At 33.6% G+C, this 27809-nt stretch overlaps 4 protein-coding genes across 9 annotated transcripts; 3 read left to right on the forward strand and 1 right to left on the reverse strand.

Moving 5' to 3' along the window:
* Window positions 1-140: 140 nt before the first annotated feature.
* On the forward strand, window positions 141-7896 carry LOC144469642 (uncharacterized). 4 transcript variants are annotated; one of them, XM_078180111.1, is made up of 8 exons: window positions 141-504; window positions 962-1189; window positions 1391-1526; window positions 1616-3608; window positions 3695-3753; window positions 3858-3926; window positions 4010-4128; window positions 5602-7896. In XM_078180111.1, the coding sequence occupies exons 1-8, from the start codon at window positions 418-420 to the stop codon at window positions 5605-5607; spliced, it is 2697 nt and encodes an 898-aa protein (XP_078036237.1). In that variant the 5' UTR covers window positions 141-417; the 3' UTR covers window positions 5608-7896. The 4 variants fall into 4 exon arrangements, with proteins under 4 accessions (XP_078036237.1, XP_078036234.1, XP_078036235.1 ...); XM_078180108.1 differs by having other exon boundaries at window positions 4010-7896; XM_078180109.1 differs by having other exon boundaries at window positions 4013-7896.
* Window positions 7897-8581: 685 nt separating this feature from the next.
* LOC144470555 (solute carrier family 35 member F3) lies at window positions 8582-22274 on the forward strand. Of its 3 annotated transcripts, XM_078181848.1 has the most exons (13): window positions 8582-8812; window positions 8894-9069; window positions 10021-10166; window positions 11809-12047; window positions 12117-12266; window positions 12330-12677; window positions 12757-12885; window positions 12983-13172; window positions 13251-13340; window positions 13416-13545; window positions 15939-15968; window positions 17326-17771; window positions 19484-22274. In XM_078181848.1, exons 2-12 carry the CDS (start codon window positions 9005-9007, stop codon window positions 17765-17767), a joined length of 1959 nt encoding a protein of 652 aa, XP_078037974.1. In that variant the 5' UTR covers window positions 8582-8812; window positions 8894-9004; the 3' UTR covers window positions 17768-17771; window positions 19484-22274. The 3 variants fall into 3 exon arrangements, with proteins under 3 accessions (XP_078037974.1, XP_078037973.1, XP_078037972.1); XM_078181847.1 differs by lacking the exons at window positions 15939-15968; window positions 17326-17771; XM_078181846.1 differs by lacking the exons at window positions 15939-15968; window positions 19484-22274 and having other exon boundaries at window positions 17326-19329.
* Window positions 22275-22326: 52 nt separating this feature from the next.
* On the reverse strand, window positions 22327-24129 carry Gfzf (GST-containing FLYWCH zinc-finger protein). The gene is made up of 6 exons (XM_078181850.1): window positions 23857-24129; window positions 23554-23696; window positions 23418-23476; window positions 23177-23318; window positions 22918-23035; window positions 22327-22832 (listed from the first exon to the last, which is right to left on the reverse strand). Exons 2-6 carry the CDS (start codon window positions 23686-23688, stop codon window positions 22597-22599), a joined length of 690 nt encoding a protein of 229 aa, XP_078037976.1. The 5' UTR covers window positions 23689-23696; window positions 23857-24129; the 3' UTR covers window positions 22327-22596.
* A 271-nt stretch (window positions 24130-24400) lies between these two features.
* On the forward strand, window positions 24401-27293 carry Pit (probable ATP-dependent RNA helicase pitchoune). Its single transcript, XM_078181849.1, has 10 exons — window positions 24401-24623; window positions 24709-24801; window positions 24865-24936; window positions 25012-25272; window positions 25336-25650; window positions 25724-26025; window positions 26093-26245; window positions 26335-26505; window positions 26618-26795; window positions 27028-27293. The coding sequence occupies exons 1-10, from the start codon at window positions 24527-24529 to the stop codon at window positions 27186-27188; spliced, it is 1803 nt and encodes a 600-aa protein (XP_078037975.1). The 5' UTR covers window positions 24401-24526; the 3' UTR covers window positions 27189-27293.
* The last annotated feature ends 516 nt before the right edge of the window (window positions 27294-27809 follow it).

Here is a 27809-nt window from a genome sequence, read left to right on the forward strand (position 1 = left end):
TAAATGTTATGCTCGCTACTTTAGTCAATTTAAATGATCTTCTAAATTTAGTTATTGATTAATACTGTAACAGACATAATATAATTCGTGAAGAAATATGATTCATCGAAAAAATATATAGGATAGTACGTATTATTTATTATTAAGAAATGTAATATGTACTAATCATAAAACTAGTAATTCGTTGCGCATCTTATGTGACGCTGTAGTTCGAGGACCTTTGATTTTATGGATACCTACGCCATTTTTATTTATGTGTGGTGGGGGGCAACAAAGTGTGCAGCATTATCCGTGAAATTTACAATTATTAAAAACTTGAGCGAAAAAAATACTTGTTTTCTGTAATGTAGCAACAACGTAAAATGTAGTTACCTCTGAGGTAAATCGTATAGTAACGAAATTATAATACAGTTATTCATGCAATTGTTGGACTTTTGTGTTGTTAGTGATAATTACAAGTTTTTATACAATTGTAATTCGGATAAAATGGAATATCGCCAAAAGGTAAGCAAAAACGCAATGTTGCAATACAGAAATCTACGTACATGTTTTATTGCCAAGCGATTAATATAATATCCTATACGTGATATAATGCTGTCACAAATTATGCATAGAATTCGTTTTGAAGTAATCTAAAAATTTGTTTTACATGTTTGTTTTTACAGTGTCCTTAGTTTCTCATGTGATACTATAAAATACCGTTATGTGTTCGTGTAATTATCTTTCTATGAACATTGAAACAAAAAACGCAGTACTATAAACATAAAATTATTTTTTCATTAAAATATTAGACCCGAAGGTCTATTTCAATATAGAATTTCATTTATTTATATAAATCTTACCATATTATTATTCTTTATATTGACTTCTAAATATATCCACCTATTATAGGTGTGTATTATACACAAATTTGTAATCAATAGAAATAGGTCATTTTATTTTCTGTTTTACAATATTACAGCAAAGTACAAAAAATGATGATGAAGATGATGAAGATTTGGAAGCACTAAGGTTGGCTGCTCTTCAATCTTTAAGGGCTAAAGATTCTGTACATTATAAGAAGCAATCTCTATCACAAATACAGAAAGTAATCCCTGAAATTACACAAACATCTCGGTCGCCATTTAAAGGTCAACGAGCTCCAAGGAGAGGATACTTTCCTAATCAATTACAAAAGCGGCAGAATGGTGTAAGTACTCAATAAATTTGTCATTCTGTATATAATTATGTCTAACTCACTTTATTTGTTAACCATTCAAGTGTATTGTGTGTAATTAATGCATTCATTAAGAATTAAATAATGAATGTAAATAGATATTTAAGTAGTGAAATGATAACACGTATGCGCATGCATATGTATATGTATACATATAAACATTTTGAATTACAGAATTTGTATTACCAAAGTCCACGAAATCCAAACTTGATAGCAATAGTTCCTGTAGATGAACCTTCTCTACTCCAACAGACTGATTCAGCCTGTCCTGTAGATGAGGCCACGCCATGTGTTAAATCTCATTCAATAGGTAAGTGGAACATTAAGTTTTCAAACATTATTTGCAATTGTTGTGCTTTTTCAATGTAAAATGATTGCACAATTGAATAATATTTTCAGAAGTATCAAAATTTCATCGCTTCAAAGACAGTGGGAGTGGTTCAGATGATGAGGACAACAAAGATCAAATAAACACAAATTCAATAAAGGTGATCAGTGGAACAACTGACACACAAGTTGAACAATCTTCTACAGCAGTGGAGAGTCCTGTAGAAACTGCGGAAAGCTCGAAGAAAACAGAGGAGGATCAAGATGATACAAATGACGACGACGATGACATTCTATTGATGGCTGATCTTGAAGAGGAGGATAGTTTAGAACGTTTGATGGATGAAATGGAACGAGAAATGAATGTTGATAAACCATCTGAAAGAAAAGAAAAGAAAGGCAACAAAAAGGGAAGCAAGGATGTTTCGAAAAAAGAGGAGGCAAGTAGGATTGTAAATCAGAAAAGCAGGACAGAGGATAGTAACAGTAATAGCAGTAGAAAAGAGTGTTATAGTCCACCTGTACCAATTTCGAGTTTAAAGAATGAGAGACGATCCATGTCTCCTCACACAAACCGAATTTTACAGAAACGTAGATCCTTATCACCGAGGTCACGATCGCGAAAGAAATCACCAAGACGATCACCCAGACGATCGCCTATTAAACAAACAAAGAAATCTCAACGAGAGATAACTAGGTACAGGTCACCGCGAAAGTCACCGGTGCGATACTCACCACGTTCACGTTCGCCAAAGCTATCGCCACGGTCCAGATCACCACGACTGTCTCCTCGTCGATCGCCCAACAGGTCCCCAATAAGAAGGTCACCGATAAAGAAATCATCGTCGAGAGGAAGATCACCGAGACATTCGCCACATTCTAAATCTCCCAGACCGATACGTTCGCCTAAAGCGTCGGTCGCGAAATCACCGAGACTAGCTCGGTCACGCTCTCCTAAATATTCTCCGTTAAAGCTATCTCCGCAATCTAAGTCACCTTTAAGATCAAGATCGCCAAAACTGTCTCCAAGACGATCATCGCCTTGCAGAAGGACGCCGCCCAAATCAAAATCACCTGGACTATCGCCTAGAAGAGGCTTCTCGCGTCTGATGTCGCCAAAGTTATCGCCACGAAGAGTTTCACCGAGGACTAGATCGCCCAGATTGTCGCCGCACACGTCGCCATGGTCATCTCCTAGAAACTCTCCTCGCCTCTCCCCTAGAAGAAGGAGATCTCCCAGATGGTCGCCTAAGGAACCATCTCGCAAACACAGGCCGCGATCAGTCAGTTTAGATGATGCTACTAGCCCGTTATACGCGAAAGAGTCGTCCCCAGCTCTAAAGAGTAGAATATCTCCTGAGATGAATCGTGTAAAGATCAAGCAGAAGGAAGAGTGTCTGGAAAAAGCTGTTGTGGTTGAAAAAGAAACTGTCGAACCGATCAATGATCCTGTACTGGAAGCAAGGCGAAGAAAATTTGAATGCTCGAAGCCTATTGATCCATTACTTGCGAACAAAAAGATTAAATTAAGTAAACAAGAGAACACAATCAAGAAACCAGAACTCCTTGAAGGAGAACAACAGTCTGGGAATTTGAGGAAGGCAAACAAGTCTCCAGAGGATTATGACATGCAGGAGACAGATTTATGTTTAGATACACATTACGATTTCGAAGACTTTGAGGAAAGTATGGAAAATACTTCTCCCATAGCTATCACGAGTACAGTGAATTCGTGTATCGACTTAGAGACACAAAAGATCGAGAAAGAGAGGTCATCAAAAAAGAAGAAGAAACGCGACAAGGAGCTGTATCAAGTAGGAAAATTGAAAAGTGAACTTCCATTGTCTGAACGAATTGGAAAAGACAAAAAGTGTAAAAAACGCAAGGACGTTATCTCAGATGGACCAAGCGATGATATGGATGCAATCTTCGAGGACATCACGGTCGATGAAGAAAGTGATTTAAGAACAGAGCTCAGTAGAAGGCGAGCAGAAAGATTAAACAGAACAGTACCGATTCAGTCTGCGAGATTAGTACAATCTGCTTTTAAAGGCGTTGTTAATGAGTAAGTAATTGAATTTTTTTCATAAAATATTGGTTGTTTGTTTTTAATTTTGTTAAATAAACTGATTATTTTCTTTTATTTTCCAGAGTTGTTAAAAGCAATGCAAAAACGAATCAGCGACACTTAATTAAATCAGATGATAAATGTAAGTAATATATGTATTGAAATATATGTTTTTTATATTTAAATTTGTCTTGATTTTAATTGTGAAGTATTCTTGGATTATCATCATAGAGATTTCTTTTACAGCTAGCCAAAAAGAAGTTCGGAGGGTAACAGTTCTACATCGTTCAATACCTGAATTGCATGATTCAGAAGGTGTGTATATGCTACATTATGTAACTGTAAACTAATTTTAATTAATAGTAATGTCATATGTAATCATTCCTGTTTGCTTACAGAAGAAACTACTCTCGATTCAAAGGTGCCTGTGCGTTTTAGATTGGGACTCGGGAAACAAGTGCAAGATACCAGAGAATCTAAAATCTCACGGAAAGCATCCAAGAGGCAGGGTCGCAAGGTAAAACACAAAGTCAATTTGACTCTAACAAATATTGAAAATGCTTTATAATAATAACGATTGCAACTTACAATGTATACACAATTTACGTATTTTAATTTTCTTATAAGAACAATATGTACATATGGTTCTGATATTGTGATACTTTAAGTAACTAGGAACGTAATTTATCTGAATATTTTTTATTTTATTACACCAATTGCCTACAATAATTTAAACAATTTGAATAATTGTTGAACTCTCGCATACTTAAAAATATATTTTCAAAACGTAAATCAGCTGAGTGTATATAAAAACGCTATTATATAAAAAATAATGAAATTATACTAGAACTTTTCTTGAAGATAAGAAAAATGACAAGAATTATACAATTTTATTTTATATCATATTTAAATGACGATCTAAAACATTATTCCTTTGTCTTTTCTCTTTGGAAATATTGCATAATGTTAGACAATTCTTGGATAATTTTTCAGAGAAATTGTAAGAATGTGTGTTATTGAAATAATCGATTAATGTGTTTAGTCTGCACAAAATAGAAAGCGATTTGGAAATTTTTTCCTTATGGTTCTCATTGCTCATTTATTTCACATTTTTATAGTTACGTATTTTTTTATATTCATTAATTGTGAAGGTATGGATGAGGTACAATTTAAGAGATTAATGCTATACAGACTCTCCCTTGTTATCATAAGTGTTCTTGAAAGATACCCCTATTGATCCACCTTTTATTTTAAACAATCTCAATACTCCATCAGTGAAAAGTCCATAAAAAGTACCATGCAAACAAACTTACTTTCTAACGAATTAGCAATTAACAAATAGTTATCATGGTCTGCTTTGAAGTCTGTAACTTCAAACTATTTCAATTACTATTTTTCTTACAAGGAGAGGGCTGAAGGTGTCACCTTGATTTTTTAATGAACTTTGCACAGACATAGTTAGTAAAACATTGAAACTAGTGATGCATTTTGTTAGGCAAACAATTCATAGTTTAAGGACTGTATAGTTTAAAGTATGGGTTAGGTGAGTGATGATTTTAGGAAACGATCAAAGTTTCTTTGAGGCATAATTTTTTATTTTTCGTTCTTCAATTAGATATGTACAACATCTATTGAAAAATTCTTGTTGCGCTGAAGGACCTCTCTTTGTTAAAGAGAAGTACTGTGTTGACCCATTATTATCTCTAGCATTTATATCCTGAACAATTTTGTTCCAAAGAATTAATTACACCAAATGTGTGCGCGACAGTCGAGAGAACAAAAACGTTCTAGTTTAACGGTGTTTCTTGTGTTCAATGTTCCTACAAAAGGTGTCATAGAAAGTCGAATTCTAACAATTTTATATTAGTTTTAAGTTTGAAAGAGAATAGATGAAACGTAAAACACGTAACAATTACTAGGTTTAGAGTTTTCAAATCAGTATATTAATTGCTAGGAAGGGGGAAACATTATCTGTGTTTTTTTTGTTTAGGAATAGAGTAAACGTGTGTTCTCCAGATTACATACATATTTATACGAAGAGAGTGCATAGCTGTTCATCTTACCTTCTATTTTATTGTCAGCCTAGGAAGATAAAAAGTCCATGAAAATGTGTATTCTATTATGGATTACACGTATATTACATAATATGGAGAAGTATCTATTATTATTTGAAGTGTGACCTAGCAAACAAGGAAAAAAGTAAGATTTTAGAATCCAATATTAAGTAAATTTCAGAAATACTTTATGTATGATTGTATTTAATTATTCATTGTTAAGCGCTGTCGTAGATAGTTAATTACATGTGTTTATATTAAATCATTTGTTGTGTAATTGTAAATAATTTACATCAGTCACTCATTTAATAAATAAGAATCATTAATAATCCCAAAGTTATCTTCTGTAAACCTAAGCATATTTATTGCTTTATGCAGATCTGTATAAACAAAGATCGGTCAAATAGGAATATTATTGTTAACGAATAGGAATATTATTGTTAACGAGCGCATGGAAATCGAAAAGATAAGAGAGATATGTATATTGTGTAAAGTAAATTAATATTATTAAGGCACCGAATATGTACTGTATAAAGTAGACGATAGAGAAAACAAGAGTGATATTACTAAAATATATTTTTTACATTGTACCGTTTAAGAAGTAAGAGGCATCAATTTTTTATGATTATAGACGAACGCAGTGTGCTTTAACAGAACTTTTCGTCGTCTAATTGTTCTATTTGAGATCAGACTCGCATAATGTAAACAATATATTATTGATTCTGACAGAGAGTATAATCGTGCAAAAATTTAGATGCTATATCTACAATTTACAATGGTACAGTTTCTGAGAATTCACTAATCGGGGTCATGTATAATACTAATTTCAGAACATTGTGATAATGTTTTTATTTATTCCTTTTTTTGGGAACCCTTATCAATACTTTTTGTATCTCCTTGTATTTTGATTCATACTTTCTTGATATTTAGGGTTTTATGAAGTAACTACGGACTATAATTAGACCTACATCTACTTTTATTCTTTTAACAAGTAGTCTGTAAAATGCGTATCAAGTACATCACCAATTTATATTACCAATACGTTCGTATAGCAACCAGTACATGAACAAGTATAAACTTAGATTATTTCAAATAATATATTTGATACATACAGTGGTATGCTGCATAGTATTTATGAGAGTGTAAATGTTACTTTTAATTCAATAAAAAAGAAAAACACACACACATATTTATACGAGCTTCTTTTGATAGAAATTTTTATATCAAACAATTACAAAAATATTTTCAACAAATTCGAGATATATGATATATTAATAAATATAGGGAGCTATCTTTTAAATCAAACTATATGCATATTATGATTTATGTTTAGTTCTCATATTGCAGAGATTATCCTTAAGCGTTTATTAGGACAACATTATAATGCTTTGTGTTAGTGAAATTACAATTGCCGTAATTTTTCTCTTATATGCTTTAATGCATCCATTACAAATACCAACTCTGAGAGTTGACCATGCACCACTTTTTAAGTAGACACAATATTGTTGAATAGCTGAAAAGACTTAAAACTGTTGACTTTATCTATCATTAAAAATGTGATATCCAGAAAGACTTTTACTGCCTTATTAAGAATAAGTGTGCCATTTATTATAGAATAACACAGTTTTTTTTAGAAATCGAACGGGATCGAAAATGTAATAAATTTTATAAACTGTTCACAATCTCGGTATAAAATGCACAAAGAAATATACGAAAATATAAACCTCTGTGCTATACTCTTCTACTGGTGTTATTCTATAATAAAACTGGTTATTCCGTACATTTAATAGTTACTGTTATAATGTTTGATTTATTTGAACTAATTTTGTACATAATGCAGTAAATACAGATGGAAGAACAAGTAAGAGAACACAATATTTTTAAGTAGGATACAGGGAGTGTTACAAGGAAAATTGAAACAAATGTTTACATATTTTTATTTCAATATTAGCTGTATTTTTTAGTTAGGCCTGCTATTAATAGTACATAAAATTTATGCAATGCGATTATATTTGACCATCTGTAATTTACTGTGTAAATTATTATTCTGTACAACTGTACTATTTATACGATTGTGTATTTGTACTTAAAATTTTTTTACAAAGTAACACAAATAGGCATAGATCGTGTAGAGATAACGGAACAAGAACCTCAAGTATTAATATGAAACAATTTCAATAATATTTAGTTAGTATATTATTTAAAACAAATAAAATCTCTTATTTCAGAAAAATAAAATATTTTTGTCGTAACCAAGTGGTCTTATTATTTATCGCCCTGATAGTGATCTAGAAACAATTTATTGTGCTTACAAAAATAAATTCTCATTTTTATAGTTATAAGAGATACAAACAGTGTTTTTGTAATAATAAATAGCTGTTATTTTCAGGTAAATTGGTTTAATCATAATCTCATCGTCGCAATATGAAAATAATTCTATTTTCGAAACAGTGGAAGAAAGTCAATAATTTATTACAGTATTGATGCTAATTGGCGTGTACTTGAAGTACACTAACATCTTAAGCTTGTGTAATGGATTTATCCCTACTTTCACCTATTTTACTTGTGCAACCCCTTGCGCCTGTTAATCAACAGCCGATAAAAGAAAAAAAATATTATCAGTTTAATCGAAAAAGTTTCAAATATTCAAACATTACTCTTCAAATATATTCCTCCATTTTGAAAATTTGATTTTTGTGTAGTTTCCGCATAAGAATAACTGAAAATTTCGAAAATAAAACAGGTAGCAGATACAAGGAATGAAGAAAAGAAGCTCCGAATATTTTTAAATATATAATTGCGGTATTTTTAGGCACGTATTCGGGTTATTTAAATATAAATTTACATATTGAACGCTCTTTTGGAATATAATGAAGCAGGTGGAAAACAAATAGGGCGCAGTCGCAACTAGGGCGTTCTAAAAGGTGGTAGTACGAAGTTTACTGGCAATCAATGGCGAAACATGTTACACGTTAAATCACGGGAAATTAGTTAAGAATTCCAATATGTTCGTGATCAATTTTTCACGGAACAATGAGACTCGTGACACGATGTAGTATTTTCACTTTACCGTAGTACAACTGAACAGTTCAAACGAATTGTTGGCACATGAAGAGGCGATGCTTCACCGTGTTTATTTCAAAAGTGGTAATTTTTGTTAACAGTGCTACAGAAATATTATGCTGACAATTATTCCATGAAATTTTAATAACCCGTTGAATTTTGAAGCATTTGAATTTGCAGAACTGATGGGGCGGTGAACGATCGAGTATAGAAATCGAACGACAATAAAATTGCTATGACAGTGCATGTGATGCAAAACTTGGTAAACAGTTAACAATGAATACATCGAATCTGAAGCATGTCGTAACCTTCGACGAAAGATGTAAGGAAGGTAAGTCAAGGTACACAACTTCAACAGCTCATATTCTTATTCGATTAGTTTCTTAATTTGCTTACTTCGTAAAATATACAATTAGAACTTTCACGTTGATCGTTGACAAGAATTGTTGTCATGGCAGGTGTCTGCAGACCAGTACACTTACCATAAAAGCAAAACATTTGAAAATGTTGTATGTCTATTTTGCAGGTGTATTTAACATTCTTTTTATTGTTGCAACCATAGTTCAGTAAAGAAAGTGTTGTAAAATGTAAACACAATGTCTAAAGAATATACTTAGAAATTGACCACTCTGAGAATAAGCTTGAGTAGTTATGGGAACTGCATCTTTTGATTCCTGTGTCCATGATTACTTTTTATACAGTATAGGAAATAATATAAATAACAGTGCTCTAATGATTTGTAAATTGGTATTTTGGTGTTCAAAGGAACTCTCCTATTCTCAGAATAGTCTGATTTTACTGAGATGAATGCTGTTGCTTATATGTGAAAGCTACTCTAGTTGCAGAGCTAAACAATTGATATTTATTAGATATACAGGGTGTCTCAGATAAGTTAGGAATCCCTTAAATATCTGCATTATTTATTCAGACACCCTATACTTGTTGTAATAATTTCATTATCCTGTAGATAATGCAGCATTGTATAATTATTTCTGATTTTCTAAGTATATTAGGTATATTAATCGCTTCAATGCCCTTTAAAAGTACAAGCCTAGGTGAATCACAAAGATCATTTCATTTTCATTAGGCTAAACTCTTAAATTCTTAAATTTGTTTTGATGGTACTTTATATTGAAACAAATGTCTCTGTTCCTATTATGAAATACATTATCAATACTTTATATTGATGCACATTTCTTCTATATTATAAACTTTTTTGCACAGTGTAAAATAGAGCTAAGCTATACATTTGTCCATGTATACTGAAAAAAATGTTACCACATCTTTTAAAGAACAAACTTAAGCATGGGTAGCAGAGGAGTCGGGGACATTCCAACAATATTTCATCCTCAACAAACTCATACTTCAAATATCATTCTTGGTGACAATCAGCAGAACTATGGTCTTCAAAGCGGCCAAGTTACTCATGATAATTCTGGTAAGCATGCGATAATAAGTACTTAAACTCTATACTGAATTATATCAACAATTCGAATTATTTAAACACTAAATACACACACCATTTGATGAAAACAATATTTTAGCATTTATTCATTTTTTAGACATATTTTAAATAATTAAGTCACAAGTATTTTATGGATAGATCTCTACCATACATAAGGTACTTAACACTTCTCCATTGTTCCTTCTTCCAAGATTAGGCCCCATTACACAAAGCACACAGAAGAGGATCACTGCACAAAAGACTGAAGAGAGCACAGTATCTTCTTATGCACTTCTACTATATATATGTACACTTGTCTGTAACAGCATTAACATTGAAGAAGAAAAGCCTATGGATATAGGAAATGGAAAGGCGCACGTTTCTTATCTCCCATCACTCAATTCCATTTTCAGAGTGGGTCTATTATACAGTGAGCCTGTTTGTGTATTCAAGTATATGCTTGGAGGCAACAATTCAGTGAGGCAGACTCATTGTCTAAATTACAATTGAAGATATTGCTGTAGGTTGGTATTCCGACCCTGGAAAATCAGATGGCCTTGCTGACACCTCACTGTATTGTTAACCACGATTATACAAGTAATTATACAAAGCATATGACGCTGTATTCTATACTATAATTTCTCGCTATCAATTTTAGCGCTGGTAATGACAAGTGTCAGCAGTTTTGCCTTTACCTATGATCGAGCGCATCGCAGACCGCCCGTGCTCGCCAGGACTTAATGTCAAATGACCGTACTCATATGATTAAATCTCATTCTACGAACTATTTTCATTTCTTATTATTGTAATATATTGTATAATACGTTGTATAATACTGTTGCTTTTATTACAGACTTGCAAACAAGATCGAAGGATCGCTAAGTCTAGGGTGAAATATTGTCGAAGTTCAATCTGTTCTAACGCATCAAATTTGATAGCATAAGTTATGACAAACTAAATATTGACAATTTCTCACCGACGTCTCAGGGGTCCTTTACCTTTGGCCATTACTCTTTATTGACTTGTTTGTTGTGAATGTAGAGTTTCGTATTCGCATCCGCAGTTTACTAATCTCATTGAATAGTATTATTATAGTATTAATAGTAATATTATGCTTTGACATGTCTATGGGTCGTAGATCAGTCGCAGTAGAGTAATAAACACAATAGCTCAGGTAAAAGACTTTCCGTCCTCCGCAGTTGCGATTTCGCTGTTGAATGTTGTAGAACATTCTTGCCACGTTCGTTGATCTACATTTGCATCCACAGTTCCGCAATTGCCTGCGTAAGTTTCTGTAAATATCTCATCGCTTGCGTGTCGTTTGTTCTGAATTTAAAACCAAAACCTTGTACAGTTTCTGTATAAAACAGAAAATGATTTGTTATCGTCGATCTAACAGTATAAATATTTTCAGCAAGCCGAGTGTAACGTTTGTAAAAATAGATAATGCATTACGTGCGCCTTTTCAACGTTCATTCTTTGAAATTAAAGATGTCGATTATTTGTTTCTTTTATATGTTTTACGATTGACAAACGAAGCGTGCTACAAAGTAATTTTACTCAAGATGTTTCTAAACTATTTGTTATTCCTATCAGTCCTCAAATATCGTCTTGACTAATCGATTTCATTATTTAGGATGTGATCAACAACAAGGATGCAGTGTCAGCAGTGGTTGCGGCGATTCTGCACCGAGTTGTCGTACTTTGGAGACAAGTGGAAGTGGAGGAATCGCTGAAGGAACTGCAAGCAACCAAGGCCACATCAGTCAAATACAAGTGCAGCAGCATATGTCTGCACCTTCTGTTACCTATCAACAAAGATCTAATTCTCTGTCAGCTTGCTATGCTTCCTGTTGCGCAGAGTCCGCGAAAAAGGTTCATCAATTTTTAACCTAACATTAATTTAAACTATTACAGCTACTCACCATGGTATTATGATTACAGATATACTTTGGAGTATGTGTAACCATATGCGTCACAGCAAGCTGGGTCGGTGCGACGCATTGTATTAAATATTTATATTTCAACAAACTTGAGAGTCCCAGCTACCTATTATCCTCGAACTCGTCAGTGACAGGGCTACATCAGCAGCATGTATGTTCGTTCACCCTTTTCTTCTTTCGATTAAACTGTTTCTGATATATTTCATTGCTTCAGACGGTCCCATACAACGCACCCTTCTTCACAACATGGTTCTGCACGAACTGGGAAATCCTCTACTATCCCATTTACTTCATTTGCCAAGCGGCAAGAATCAAATGCAATACTCCATCCGAAATCATCGCAGAAAACTTGCGTGGATTCCGTGACAAAGGGTTCACCGGGGGACGTTTCTTGAGTAGATGTAGCTTATTCTGTGGACTTTGGGTGGTTACCAATTACATGTACATTTATTCACTCAGGATATTGTTAGCTACCGATGTGATGGCTCTTTTTGCGACAAACGTGTCTTGCGTTTATTTGTTATCATGGGTTATTCTTCACGAGCAATTCGTTGGCGTAAGGGTTAGTATCGTTGACTACAAAAGTCTGTTACACAGGTAATGATTACTTTGTATTTAATATGTTCTAAACACGTTTGCAGATAGTAGCAGTAATCTTGTGCAACACTGGGATTGCACTTTTCGCGTACATGGATGGAATAACTGGAAGTCCAACCTTAGGAGGTGTGGTTCTAGCAACGTCCGCAGCAGCTGGTTCTGCTGTTTACAAGGTAGTCATCAGCATTACATTGATATTAATATTACAGTGTTGTCACTGTATTGTGGTTGTGTAATTTATTTAAAAAATTTTAAATAATGATCAATTAGGTGCTGTTCAAGAAAGTTCTAGGAGAAACAACATTTGGACAAATGTCTCTGTTCTTTTCACTTATCGGATTGTGCAACGCGATGCTGTTATGGCCAATTTGTTTGGCTCTGTACTTTACGGGGGTCGAAAGCGTGCATTGGGAACGGCTACCATGGACAGCATTACTTCTAGCTAGCATTCTTCATTTAGGTGCATCTTTAAACAATTTCTTTTAACACTTTCAACATATATTTGCAACTTTTATATTTGATACTTTTATCCTTTCAGTTGCAAATATGCTTGGCAATTTCAGTATTGCGCTGACATATGACCTGTTCATCACCCTGGGTTTAATCACAGCTGTACCTGTATCTGCTGGTATGTAGATTAATAGAAATAATTTAGTTGCTTACTAATAAGAGACAGTAATTGATTAGTGTTTGTATGTTACAGCGCTAGATGTTGTTTTATATGGAGCCCATTTTGTGGGTATGAAACTAGCAGGGATGATTTTCATAGCAGTCGGCTTCTTCCTTGTGATGTTCCCGGACAATTGGCCCGATTATATAACCAGATTACTTCGGTATGTTCTTTGAATACACTTTGCAAATATCTTTTATGGTATGTTTTCTAACTTTAAATTAATTTCTTTCTTAGTCTTTAGTTTCGTAGTAAGTTTGCTAATGTTTTACCTATGACTACGTATAATACACGCGACGTGTAATCGCATCATACGCACGCGAGCGCACATTTACACTTCAACTGGCATCTAAAACCGGCAGCAGTCTTTTTTATCTCGCATAGAAATTGAGATGTAACCTTGACAAAAATTTTATTACAATTAGAGAATGTTTTTATAACAATAGTAAATTATACAATATATTCAGAGTCTAATATTCAGTTTCTATGAATAAAAGTGATATTAGATGGCCGGTTTTAAATGTATGCGTGTACGTATATCTACATAAAGGGTGGGTATCCAGAATGAGTACACTGGGACATCTGCATTGCATTTACAATTCTGAGACTATGTCAGAAATCAATATCGAGAGATTTTCCAACTTGCAGCTTGGACTAGAAAAGATGAAACATGGTATCTTTGCAGTCAAATGTTTGTAACTTGGATTTATTTCCAAAGAAAAAGGAAATATTTTATATTAAATAAGTTTTAATATCAATTCTTCCATGTTTTATCTTTGAGACACTACAACTTTTCTTAATGTTCTCTCTTCGTAAGTTAAAAGTAAAGCATTAAAACTCATACTTCTAGATGCTGCACAATGTATTATATTCACACGAATCTATTACATTTATACCTTCTTCTTTCTACTTTTGCAAGATTACCGAACTACTGTTTATCTTGTTTTGCACTAAATTAGTACTACTGTGTAGCTCACCGACGTAGTATATGCTTGATACACAAGATTCTCCATAAATGTACATATAAATCCTAATACCTGTACATATCATTAACTATAACTTCTTTAAAGTTTTCTAAAGTTGCATATAAGTCTGTAACATGAATTGAAAATATTCTACTTGAACGAGAATACTTGTGGTGGTCTCTAAGATTACAATTAGGATAAAACTATTTAGTAAATATATTGCTATATTTAGAAAAAAAATATTGCCTTCTCTTTTCTAAACTATGTCTTGACCAAAAGCAACGCGTTTAGGTCGATACAAAAAGTTGAAGAGTTAGGATAATAGAAGGGGTTGCTTTTCGCTTTAAAGTACGATAAACATTATTTGTGACTTGTGGTTGTCACTTTTCTGATATTCTGAAATCATTTTTGTGAGGCTAATTTTAGGGAAATTTCGAAATCTTCTTTTTTGTCAGTTAATTAACGTTAATTAGGAAAAGGTGGCAACCCAACTTGTCACAGTTCATTTGAAGTTTTTCTGTTTTTGTTGCATAGAAGGTGTTCAAAGCAGATTGTAGAAATTTTGTTTGGCATTTAGTGATACTTCGTGTGTGTTCCTCTAGGTCGCTAAAATAAAACACCAGCATTCATGTTGTTTTACAGGATGCCTGGAATATGCAAGAAGTTTAAAGTATAGCTAAATGAGTACTGAATAGTTCGAATTGAAAAGAAAAAGATAGCGAGAACACATTCAAAAGTTCTACTATACAGGTCTTTATGAGTCTAAGCTAATTGAACTACATGTTACTAGGATCACAAAATCAATTAAACTATAAACGAGAATCTAGGCAACTTATCTTAATGAGTTTAGTGTAAGAACAAGTTCACATTTGATATTATCATTATTATTCAACGATATCTGCATATTCTTCAAATTGTTCATGATCAGCCATAACCAACATTCAACGCGAGACATTAAATAATTCAGTGCACATTGTTTAAATTCTCTTTTATACAAATTGACTTACATATTCAATTCGTCGTTATGTATCAGTTTAATAGGTAGAACAAAATTTTGTTGAAATATACGATTTTAAACAAACTTTTTGTTATATTATTAGAAGGGTTTCTTATACTTAAGAAGGCAATTAAACAAGTAGTAGATATACATTCCTATTTAGAAATATTAAGGCACCAAGAATTGGATAAAAAGAGAAACAGGTATCCCCATACCAACGAGCAAACAGTGAAAAGTTCACGAAATTGTTCCTAAACATAATCACAGTTCAGTGCATCCACTAAACTGATGAATTCGCATCGATTAAAACATCCTGAGCAAACTCTTGGCAGCATTCTCGAGCTCAAGACTGGTACACAATCTTTTTTTAATTATTGAAATTTCTTGTCTCATTTTGTTAGCCCGAAATCTATTAAAGTTTGACGCGAAATTCAGACGGTATCACAGATATAATTGTGTCTGAGCCTGAAAACCATTAAAATAAATGGGAGAGTAACAAAATTGCTTGAGCTGCTTATTGTGTTGTGTGTGGATCGACGTCAACACTCCATCACTCGCTTCCCAACAATCAGGATGCATTATATGCTGTTACAGAAACATAGTCCTCATGAGTCACAATTCAAGGTAAGAGAATACATCGCTATCCTCTTGTTGGTCGCGTAAAAAATTTATCCATTTTCTTTTTTATCCACTTCAAAAATATTTATACAATTGTTATGGGAAAGAATTACTATTCATTAAGTAGTGGAATAATTTTTATTTTTATGCTTCACAAGTTCCATTCGTACCAAAATTTCTCATTGTTATTTATAATTGGAAAAATCTTTTAAAATGTTTCTATGCTTCATGTTTCAGATAGTCCTAATCAAAATTTTAAACAATTTTCCGAACATTGTTCAGGATGAATTTTTTACGAACGAGAAACAAGAAAGTGTGAAAAAGTTGCATGAATTTCTACTTTGCTGTGTCAATTTTGTGTCTGCGTGGATACACAACGAAACTAAATGTATCAGCTTTGATTCGTGCTAATTAAAACGAGCATGACTTCTCTTGCTTTGGCGCGCGCGTGCGCGCGCACACACACACGAATACACATATCTACACACACCCCGATGTTGATTTAGATTTATAAATAGATGTGCCACAAATTTACGACGGTAATCAATCGTTATTTTCATTTAAGATTAGGGCATTCGATATTTGCATCACGAATTTTTAAAGATTAGTACAAGCCGCTGCAGAATAGCATCGTTCTTCCAATTGATCTTAAAGTAATTATTGTTTAAACGAAGACAGATGTTATATATACGAGTACATGTGCTTTTAGATAGTCGTGGTACAACCACAGGGGATGTGTTTCTTGTAGAAATTGAATTGAGGAATGTGAAATTGAATTTGTTCATACACAGACTAATAATTCTGCAACGAATCAAAATTTCCATTTCAAAAAATTACTGTACATTCGCAAGATGCTCATTCAAAATTCCTCAAAATTGGAAATCTGTATCTTCAATACTTTCTTTTCAAAAAATTCTCAAATGTGATCAGCTCGCCAAAGATTGTAACATTAAAAATTGATTTCTAAAGAATAAGTAGTCTAGTATGAAAAAACAGTATTCCGCATTTCCTTTCAATTTCTTCAGGAATTATCATGCCCTTCGTAGTTGTACCCTAACTATCGAAGAATCCGGAAAAGACGAAGAAACACGTATTGAAGCCGAGAGAAAAGTGTGGGCAGGAATAATAAGAGAGAAACAGGCGCGTTGATTAATTAACGGGCTGATAATAAGCACGGTTAGAGGCGTCGGTTGCTAATTATCAATCCGGCAAGCAATAACGCCTCACGACGCGACGCCGCAGAAAATAAGAGAAAGAAAAAGGAAGCTGCAGAGAGACGGGTCCTTGCGGGGGCACACTAATGATCATCATGGTGATACAACACGGTGATACTTATGAAAGTCCTGGGGTTGATCATATGCAGTACCACGGGCACCCAGCAGCACAGGAGCAATGTTGCTAGAAGTCGGTGTTCCTCGATGCAGCAACGACAATACCGGTTGAGAAGCTACGGGGTATCTTCGGCCCATGGTGACGGGCAAATGCTGCTACCGATTAACAACATTAACAGGAATCAGAGTAACGGGAGCCAAGGTGAACAACCAACTACAACGTCGATGACGACGATGACCACGACCTCGACGACAACCTCCACCACCACCACCACCTTGAACCTAACACACCGGCACAATAACTCGTCCCAACAGAACAACACGGTTTTCGAACCCCAACCTCGACGTCTCCCTAGTTCCATTTCGTTCACGACCACGACCTCGACCCCGATATCGACCCCAATCGCGATCTCAACCTTCACCACGACGAAAAGTCATCAACGTTCCCATCTTCCTGGCCTACAGAGGCAATAACAAGGTATGAGTGTACATTTAGGACAAGATAGAAGCCGACCTCTGCGTACGGTACACAGATGAATCCCGATCTTTACCACTGGAGATTGCTGACTCTTGGAATCGAAACTTTTGTTTTTCGAATTATAGCTACAAGATCTTTCTGCAAATGAATATTGCTCTAAAGAGATCCCTTTCGAAATAGTTTTCACTCCGATTCACGGAAACAGCAATTTCGAACGGTGTAACTTTTTGCTGACTTCGGTGATAATCGAACTTGTTTTCTTTGAACTTGTTGCAGCATTAATGATAAAGCAATGCTTTTCAACCGAAGGAGAACGCTTAAATTTCGTTTTTAACGATCCAAGAAATTGTTTCCGAGTAATGAAGGTGTTTAAGCGTTCTTTTTCATTTTAAATGTTCTTCAGTGAGTAATTATGTTACTACGAATTCGCAACTCTTTCAATGTCTTCGAGATATACAGGTCAGTTCCCCCAAAAAACGATCTTTCTGTTTTTCGTACCATAGATGTACAAATTAATCCGTGTCTTAGTTTGAAGATCTTGTAATGGTGGAGATAATACTGAGTTTAGGTTGAATATCTCTGTGTTTTATACAGATAACGATAACAGAAGTATACATTAGTAACGTTTATTATGACCGATAAACTATATAACGTTGAACGATGGTAGAGTATGTTGAATTGTTGGCGGGTTAATTAACTTTGATTTTCTACAGTAGATCGTACCCAATTATACTTGTAGAAGCAAGAACAATATCGTCAAAATTAATAAATAAAAGTCGGAAAAATAAAAATCGATACAGCAGCATTCGACTGAATTGAAAGATCGCAGCAAAACCGAATTGCTTTTACAAGAGGAACGGAAGTAGTGTACAGAACTAGAAGAGGCCTTCTAAAATTGTACTTAATTTATTATTCTTAGTAGATATACAATCCTTGTGTCTTAGATTCGCCAATATTGAATTGCTGATTTTTAGTGCTACCTTGCGTTTCCGATTTTAATCAAATCGAGTATCTTTTGTACGAAATATACATATATATATTAATTATGCATTTGTTATCGCTAGTACGTATACAGTATGCCTGCGTTTAAGGAATGACTTTAGAAATTGTTTAACGATGTAACTTGACCGACTGTTTATTCGTAGCTTAATCATTAAGTCCGTTTAGCATTCTCCTATTACGTATACCTATATTATACATACATAACTATTCGGGTGTCGAGCAATTATTTTCTATTGATTATTTTCCATTTCGTACTTGGAATGAAGCACTGTGACCAGTGTCATGCTGCTCTGTGTCTCGTCAAATTATGCGTGTTGCTGTACTCGAATCAAAAAAGTGGAAAAACTCTAGAAAGCTACATAGATTCTATACATCTTACTAATCTGGCTCTTCTACTTCTAAGTTATCTCAGTCAAACTACAGTAATTTATTGTCTTCTTTTGATTCGGGAATGGTTTGATTTGTAACTCAAAACGGTCTAAGCAATTTCTGGATTATCGCGTAAATTTAGTAATGAATGGACAATTTATTTATCAATAATCGAAGCCGAATTCTATAATGATATATCCAGAAATTACTGAGGCAGTCTCAGAAGGAATTCCTCTGACTAACACTGAAAATGTGAGGCAATGTGATTATTATCTGCATGCGGTCAAAATTCCACTAGTGGAACATTTGAGTAGCATAATTGACCTGAGATCTAATTGCAGATGGAGTAGAAGACATGGGCACGGTGTATCGGGTGGTACCCAACGTGATGTGATCGATTATCGGACCGGCTACATAAAATCCCATCTTCGTTCACCCTCGGGAAGAGTTAGGTGACTAAGTGACTGGTGGACTATGCAGACAGTCGCGATGCAACATAGAAAATGTCAAAAGAAATTACGGAAGATCAGTAAAACCAGCAAGAAGTCGCGTCAATATGAATGTAGAATCATCCTAAATCTAATTGCGTCACTTCACATATTCGTTCTACAATATACTCATGTCTACTAGTCACAGTTACGCAGAGCATAATTCCACTGGAAACCTGATCACTTTACTTATGACACTGCTGACGGTATTTCAGATCCCTCCTGTCGTGCATTAACACTTTCCTATAACAATATTCTTAACGAGACAGAATAATGCTGTTATATTTTTAACAACATGCAAGTACCAGGCAATTAAAGTGACTCGTTTTTAAACTTTGATTAATGCCAGATTACCAGGGAAGTCAAAATTCTCAATTCAGATTTCTGATCTTGCAAATTTGTTTTTATGAAAATTTATTCAGTAAATTGAGTCATTCTTGTGCAGACTACTTTACAAGTGAATGGAAACCTTAATTTATGTAATACAATCAGACCCAGTCAGTTTGATCTCTTTGTACTTGTAATGTTAGACTATAGTTATAATGTTTTTAACGATATACGAGTCCCGAACAGTTACAGAGACTCGTTTTTAAAATTCTTTATTCTAAGAATACAATATTTACTGAGGGACGCTATTTCAATCAACAATTACAAAATAACAAATTCGAAATGTACAGTAGGTCTAGCATTGAATGTTAAAGTATTTAAAGTAACATGATCTACTATACCTGGCAAAAACTGTGTGTGGTTCAAACTATTTTTTGCCAGAGGTCGTAGTACAGACATTTGATAGGTAAAGTGTTAACACGATTGTTACAGACTTTTCAAACTTTACATAACATTGTCGATCAAAGTAATCTTTCCAAGACACATTACAAAATGGCGACGTACTGTACAATAAAAATCGTCTGATTTAGAGATTAACTATTTTACTCCCGTTAATGTTAAACATATCTTTAGAATCAGGTTCATGCCTGTTTTTAGATTCTCTATTATTGTAAAAATTCGAATCTTTACTATTATTCGTTTTACTTCAGCATTTAATAATATATCAACACTTTAACACTTATATTTTTTAATTACCTAATGCTATGTAGCGTAACAGATTGTTACAACGAATCCTGCATTGTTCGTTGGGGTATGACAAATCCTAGAACCGACTCTATCTAATTAAATGTACTTATTAATTTATTTATTCAACTGAAACAGTTAAAAGTGAATTTTCTTCGAGACGCTATCGCGTACATATAACACGCAATAACTATTATAGATAATCTTTTGAATGGTAGCGAGGCTATATTTCTGTGAGTATTTAAATTATAGGTTGAAAGGGTAGAATTACTTCTGGTGTTCTTTGTATTACGCATATAATTGTACCGAGCGCAATTGTCACCGTTGATAGGGAAATTAAGTTACGAATTTTCTAATTGCGTGACATTTGGACACATTTTTGCCGAACTGTATACTTGGTAGAAGAAATTTTCCTACGATTTCACTAAATTCATGCAACAGAGTCTCCCGTATCCGAATCAATAGTGGAACAAAAGTGTTCGTGATAACAGAACAATCAATTAATTGTCTTTATTCAAATAGAGACAAGTGAAGACTGACCGTTTGTTTGTCTGAGAAGAGTCTGAAAAACTCGTTTAGACTGCAGATGATAGAAAGACAGTCATATGTAAGAAATGCAGTATTATTTTTACTTGGATATTAGTGTGTTTAAGAAATGCATTCTGAAAGTGATTTTTCAAATTCTCTTTTCAGAACGTACCCGAACGTTTTATATGATCCCTGAAGGTACAAAAATATTTTTAAAACAATTACTCCGCGATCATTCGGTTTTTATTTGTATGATTTTATATTTTTAGAAGCCGCGAGAATATTTCGTGAATTTTGTAAACGATTTAGGGGGTACATTATTTTTAATTCGTAAAAAATAGTTAGGATAGTTTGATAGTGCTGGGAAGCTGAGTTCAAAGTTTGAAAAAGTTGCGCTTAAAAATGTATAGATTTATCCTCAAATTTCTTTTATAATCTGTTTCTTGTTAAAATAATCTTTTTCTCTCTATGATATGGTGAAGAAAATTCGTATACTATGAAAGTATACCATGAATTTTAATATGACATTGTTTCAAAGCTTAAAATAATATTCGGATACAAGAGGAGCTTACTAGAATTTTTTTGTACAGTCTTAGATCTCAGGTGCAGGTGTTAATGCTTGGAACTGCCTATCAATCTTTCTATGCTATTAGAATCAATTGTTAAAACTACTCATATCGTAGACTGTAAAAAAATGTTCATCTTCTCATGGCGACACTGTATTTCTACCACCAAGTATACTTTTAACAATCTCGCAAGTCAATTACACACATAGAATCGATTTTCGTTCATCGTGTACCTGTGTCAAACGCTGCTCATCGTGCCCCCGTGCACACACTGTCAAATTTTTTTATAATTTCCAAAGAGGGAGTTGAATGAACCGTGCGTTCCCTTTCTATGGGTACGACACCTGTTCATTCTTTCTTTTAGAGTTACACGTAGAAATATCGCGACTACAGCGACAGACTTTGTTGAGATCGACTTTGAAATTCAATTTCAAAGTGTAATTAAAATAAGGCAATAATATATCACTGATAATCATCAGTATCCTCTTGTTCTTATTGATAATTTATTATCATATTATTTGTATTCATGTATATTTTATTTAGTTTTTTATTTACTTTTTCAGTTCAACAAATAAGTGCATGAATGAAAAATTTTATATGCTATAATATGGAGGTACAAAATGTATGTTTACTTTTTAACTACAGTATTCATCCATATTTTTATTTTTTTTTTTTTTTTTTTTATTTATTGTTTCCTTTTCAATTCTTTACTATACAAATGAAGATTTAAGTGTGCTACGGTATCAAGGTATATACGTTCATGTTTTTTCAAAACATGAAATCTTGCGCGATTAAAAAAGCTTAGCTTTTGCGAACAGGGTGTATCGGATGATCTATATCAGGCATGATTGGTGGATTTTTCTCGAAATCTCGAATCTCTTCCATGCCTGATTCGGCAATCTTCCATAACTCCGGATGCTTTATTTTGAAATTATTGTACCATTTTTGTATACGGGGCCATTGATCCAATTTGAAATCGATTGCTTCTAGACACAGGGTGGCGGTTATCAGTGGGAAATCAGCGATGGTCAATGTGTCTGTAAAAATAGTTATTTGTTCACGTATAGTATACTAGAAAATAATAATTAACATATAGAAATTTCTGTAATTAAGCAAACTGACTTCCTGCAGCATATTGGGAATTTTCACGTTTCAGATACGTTTCGAAAGCATCTATAGCAATTGTCATTTTCTTTAACCCTAAGGGAGTTCTTTTGTAATCGAAAAATATTGGAGCCATCTGTAATAAGACATTTAATAACAATTTGTAAATATTTCTAACAAAATTAAATTAAATGGTCACTGAATATTCTCGAGAAATTATCCAATTTTAAACCATTGTAATCATTTAATTTAATTTATGTTTGTCATAGACACGTACTACATATTCAGAAATGTTGCGATAATACATAGCCAAATTGAAGCACAAACGATGATTGACAATCGCTCTTGCCTTTGCATCTTTTGGATACAGTTTACCATCTGTATCGTACTTATCGCCCAGGTATTGCAAAATAGCATTGCTGATGCGTACATGCACAAAGAAATTGTATAAAATATCATGATTTATTTCAAATTTTATATCATTACTACATCAATGGACTAAAATGTTTTAAAAATACCTTTCACCCATTACCAAATCACCATCAACCAAAACAGGTATTTCCTTTTGCGGATTTAACTGTAAGAGAATCATTATAGAAATTATTGTTATGTGTTACTTTTCAAGTTAGAGAACTTAAATAATGATAGTTATACTTTTTCGTATTCTTCTGTCATGTGTTCGCCTTTACCAAAATCAATAGACACCAATTCATAGTCGATATTTAAAGCTTTTAATGCTTGGCGACATGCTAGAGACGGCGGTCCATCGGAAACTGAATAGAGCTTCATTGTTTAAACTGGAATATTAGAGTTTTCATGTAAAATGTAATTCTGAAGGAAAAAAACATTTTATATGATAGATCGACTTATTTCTCGTATAATATGATATGTTGTGAATTAATTATAAAATATATGTGAGTAAAATTGAATATGATAAAAACTTTATATAGTGCTTACTTATAAGACAAAGATTTTAATATATCTGGCAAGAAACAACTTGTGCAGTGTTCACAATAAGACTGAAACTGAGGTATTTGCCTATCTACCTGAAATATTATCCGATGTTCCTTTCACTTCAGTTATTCCTCAAGGCTTGCTAGTGACCTCGATTTATATGTGCAGTAGATGTGGCGATTCAAACTTATTTGCAGGATAAGATAATGAATATCCGAACTATTATTTTGCGGGATAGCGGTCGATAATATTTCGACTTATCAAAATGATCTTGAATTTGCTTTGAAACCAAAATTGCTTTATCTTATCTTAAAGTAGATACTTTCAGCTTTAATTAAGCTATGTAACGTTAAAAAAATTGGCTTGAAAATGCAATAAAAACTCGACTTGAAATTTTGCTTAAAAATCGCCCTGTAGTTACAATACGCAAAAATTTTAAATTTCCCGCGAGCATGTATTTTCAAATTGATTTGAATTTAAAATGCTTCTCATTTGTTCCACCAGATGGCGAAATTTTTCGTTTTCATTATTTGAATACAATTTTTCATGGATTTCATCTCGCTACTTTGTGTATTGAGGTTAGATCACTGTACCACATGGACGAAACCCGTATTGTTAAGGATTACTTTTGAATTGTTGCGAGTAGTTATATTTGTTTGTAAGTAACATAAGAATGTCTGTGCCTGAGAAAGTTCTGATGCGAAAAATAAGAAAAAGAGAGAAGAGGAAGCTACAGATATTGAAGGACCGAGAAAAGCAAGTGCGAAATGGTAAATTCAAATGTTGTGGGTCTCGTTTTATTATATTTAATCATTTGTTGAAGCAATTTAAATTATTAGCTCATTCTTCTGACAGAAGATGAAAATGAAATGCAGAATGTCACAGAAGATGAATTGGACCTTTCAAATGGATTGGATCAACATTCTACAAATGACGCTCCCATAAAAAGTAAGTCAAAAAGGACCCTTTTAAATCTCAACAATCAAATTACAAGTTCATGTTATATTTTAGAAAAGAGTAAGAAAACCAAGGCTGATGTGCCTTCAAATACAGATGAAAATGAAAATAATAAAACTGTTGATTGTAAGTATAATGCAACTAATATTTAAGTAAAAGACATTAAGCATATGCATAATTCATTTTATTGTTCCTTGTTAGTACCTGGATCAGCAATAGGTTTTGAGGTAACAAATGACACGAATTTCAAAGTATTAGAAACATTGGTATGCGAGAGTACTTTAAAAGCAATCCATGATATGGGTTTCACAAATATGACTGAAATTCAAGCAAAAGCGATACCACCATTGTTAGAAGGCAGGGATTTAGTAGGTGCTGCTAAAACAGGATCTGGAAAGACTTTAGCATTTTTAATACCAGCAATTGAGCTAATTTATAAATTGAAATTCATGCCCCGTAATGGTACGTAAATGATAGAGGCAGCTGAATTATTTTCTATTTATTCAATTGTATCTGTATTTATAGGTACAGGTTGTGTTATTATATCTCCAACGCGAGAACTATCCATGCAAACGTTTGGAGTTTTAAAAGAGTTAATGAAATATCACTATCATACGTATGGTTTGTTAATGGGTGGTGCAAATAGGCAAACTGAAGCTCAGAAACTTTCAAAAGGAATTAACATTGTCGTGGCAACACCAGGTAGATTGTTGGATCACCTGCAGAATACACCAGACTTTTTGTTTAAAAATCTTCAGTGTCTAGTTATTGATGAAGCTGACCGTATTTTGGACATTGGGTTTGAAGAAGAACTCAAGCAAATTATAAATATTTTACCAAGTTAGTTATTATATCACAGCAGAATAAGCAGAATTTTATACTGTTAAGGATTATCAACTTATTATGTTTACAGAAAAGAGGCAAACGATGTTGTTCAGCGCTACACAAACGAAGAAAACAGAAATGTTAACAACTTTAGCACTGAGAAAAGAACCGGTTTATGTTGGCGTTGATGACGATAAGGATAAAGCAACGGTTGAAGGTTTGGAACAAGGATACGTGTGTTGCCCTAGCGAGAAAAGATTCTTGCTATTATTTACTTTCTTGAAAAAGAATCGAAAGAAAAAAGTAATGGTTTTCTTTAGCTCCTGTATGTCAGTCAAGTATCATCACGAGCTTTTGAACTACATCGATTTACCAGTATTAAGTATACATGTAAGTGTATAGAAATGGTTAACAGATATGGAAATGTAAGATATTGCTACGAATTTCTTTTTCTTAGGGAAAACAAAAGCAGACGAAGAGAACGACAACATTCTTCCAATTTTGTAATGCGACTTCCGGTATACTTCTTTGTACTGATGTAGCAGCACGTGGTCTTGATATTCCTGCCGTCGATTGGATCGTTCAGTACGATCCACCTGATGATCCCAAGGTTAATTATCAAAAATAGATCGAAGCTTACAATGGAGAAATGTATTTATAGAATATTTCAGTAATACGTTGTTGTAAATATCATTTCAGGAATATATCCATCGGGTTGGTAGAACTGCCCGAGGTGAAGGCAGCAGTGGACATGCCTTATTAATTTTGAGACCAGAAGAACTCGGTTTTCTTCGTTATCTTAAACAAGCAAAGGTTCCGGTAAACGAATTCGATTTTTCATGGAATAAAATTGCTGATATTCAACTACAGGTAAAATGTTAATTTTTCTTGAAAATTTATTTAGACTGAGATCGCAGGGTATGTTGTTGTTCAATTGTTTTATACAATTTTTATGAATGAATTGTTGATGATTCTCTTTCAGCTTGAAAAATTAATTGCGAAAAATTACTTTTTGAACATGTCAGCGAAAGAGGCATTTAAAGCGTACGTAAGAGCGTACGACTCACATCATTTGAAACAGATTTTCGACATTGAAACATTGGATTTGGCAAAAGTTGCGAAGTCCTTTGGTTTCCTTGTTCCACCAGCCATAGACCTGAGTATCCTTTTTAAAAAAAAGTTTTCTAGATAATCGAGCGGATATCGTTAAGCTTAGAGTTGTCGATCTTCATTTATTCAATATGGCCGATTGGCAAGTGTCGTAGATTGTGTCTATCTCGTTCGTGGATTGATAATTGTTTCCTGTGTAATCTCCTTCGATAAAATCACGTAATGGAGATTAACAATACTGTAAGTACAAGTCTCGTTTTCCTTAACATTATTTTCTCGCAGAAGTGTCAGTGAGCAAGAATTCACGACCTCGGAAGAGAATAACCGGAGGCGGTTATGGTTACTTTAAAGGCATGAATAATCCGGGTTCAGAAAAACAGTTGCATCGCAGCAGGACATTCCGTCAGAAAAAATCATCTGACAATCGACAATTTGCTAGATAATTAAATTTATCACATGTTTAAAGAAGCGAACGTTTTAACATAACAGAAATTGTAAAGTACATTACACAAAAAATAAATTGACTGTGTGCTTATTCTTTCTAACAATCCTGTAGTTATTATTGCTATTGGTGCAGTGCAATCGGAGGCAGATATTAGTTATTAGAAGTTATCAATGGATATCTTACGAATATAACACGCATAATGAAGGTAGTACAATCTATTTCCCTCTAAAACTTCAATTTGAATAATACCGCCGTGATTTTTGTGATAGCGCCATCACGTTTCAAAAGGTTATAATAATCGACAAGTTGTTTCGGCGTTTTGTCGTAGATGGCGGAACAAGTGACTTAAATTACTTTTAGAAAAGTCACATAGTAAGTTTATATTGTGATGCAATTATTACACATAATTATAAATAATATTTAACATTCGATTCTGAAATATTTTAGGTACAAATAAATTCGCGTTATCCTTGAATGATTGAAATAATTTAATATAATTACTATACAGTAATATTCGACATTACATTTTGAGGATACTAACGAAAGCAATCGAAATTCAAAATTGTTGGACTTTAACCGAATATTATCCTCGATCCATCAGGCACACAATACCCACTGC

Source organism: Augochlora pura, chromosome 5, assembly GCF_028453695.1.
Source record: "Augochlora pura isolate Apur16 chromosome 5, APUR_v2.2.1, whole genome shotgun sequence".
In the NCBI taxonomy this organism is placed as follows: domain Eukaryota; kingdom Metazoa; phylum Arthropoda; class Insecta; order Hymenoptera; family Halictidae; genus Augochlora; species Augochlora pura.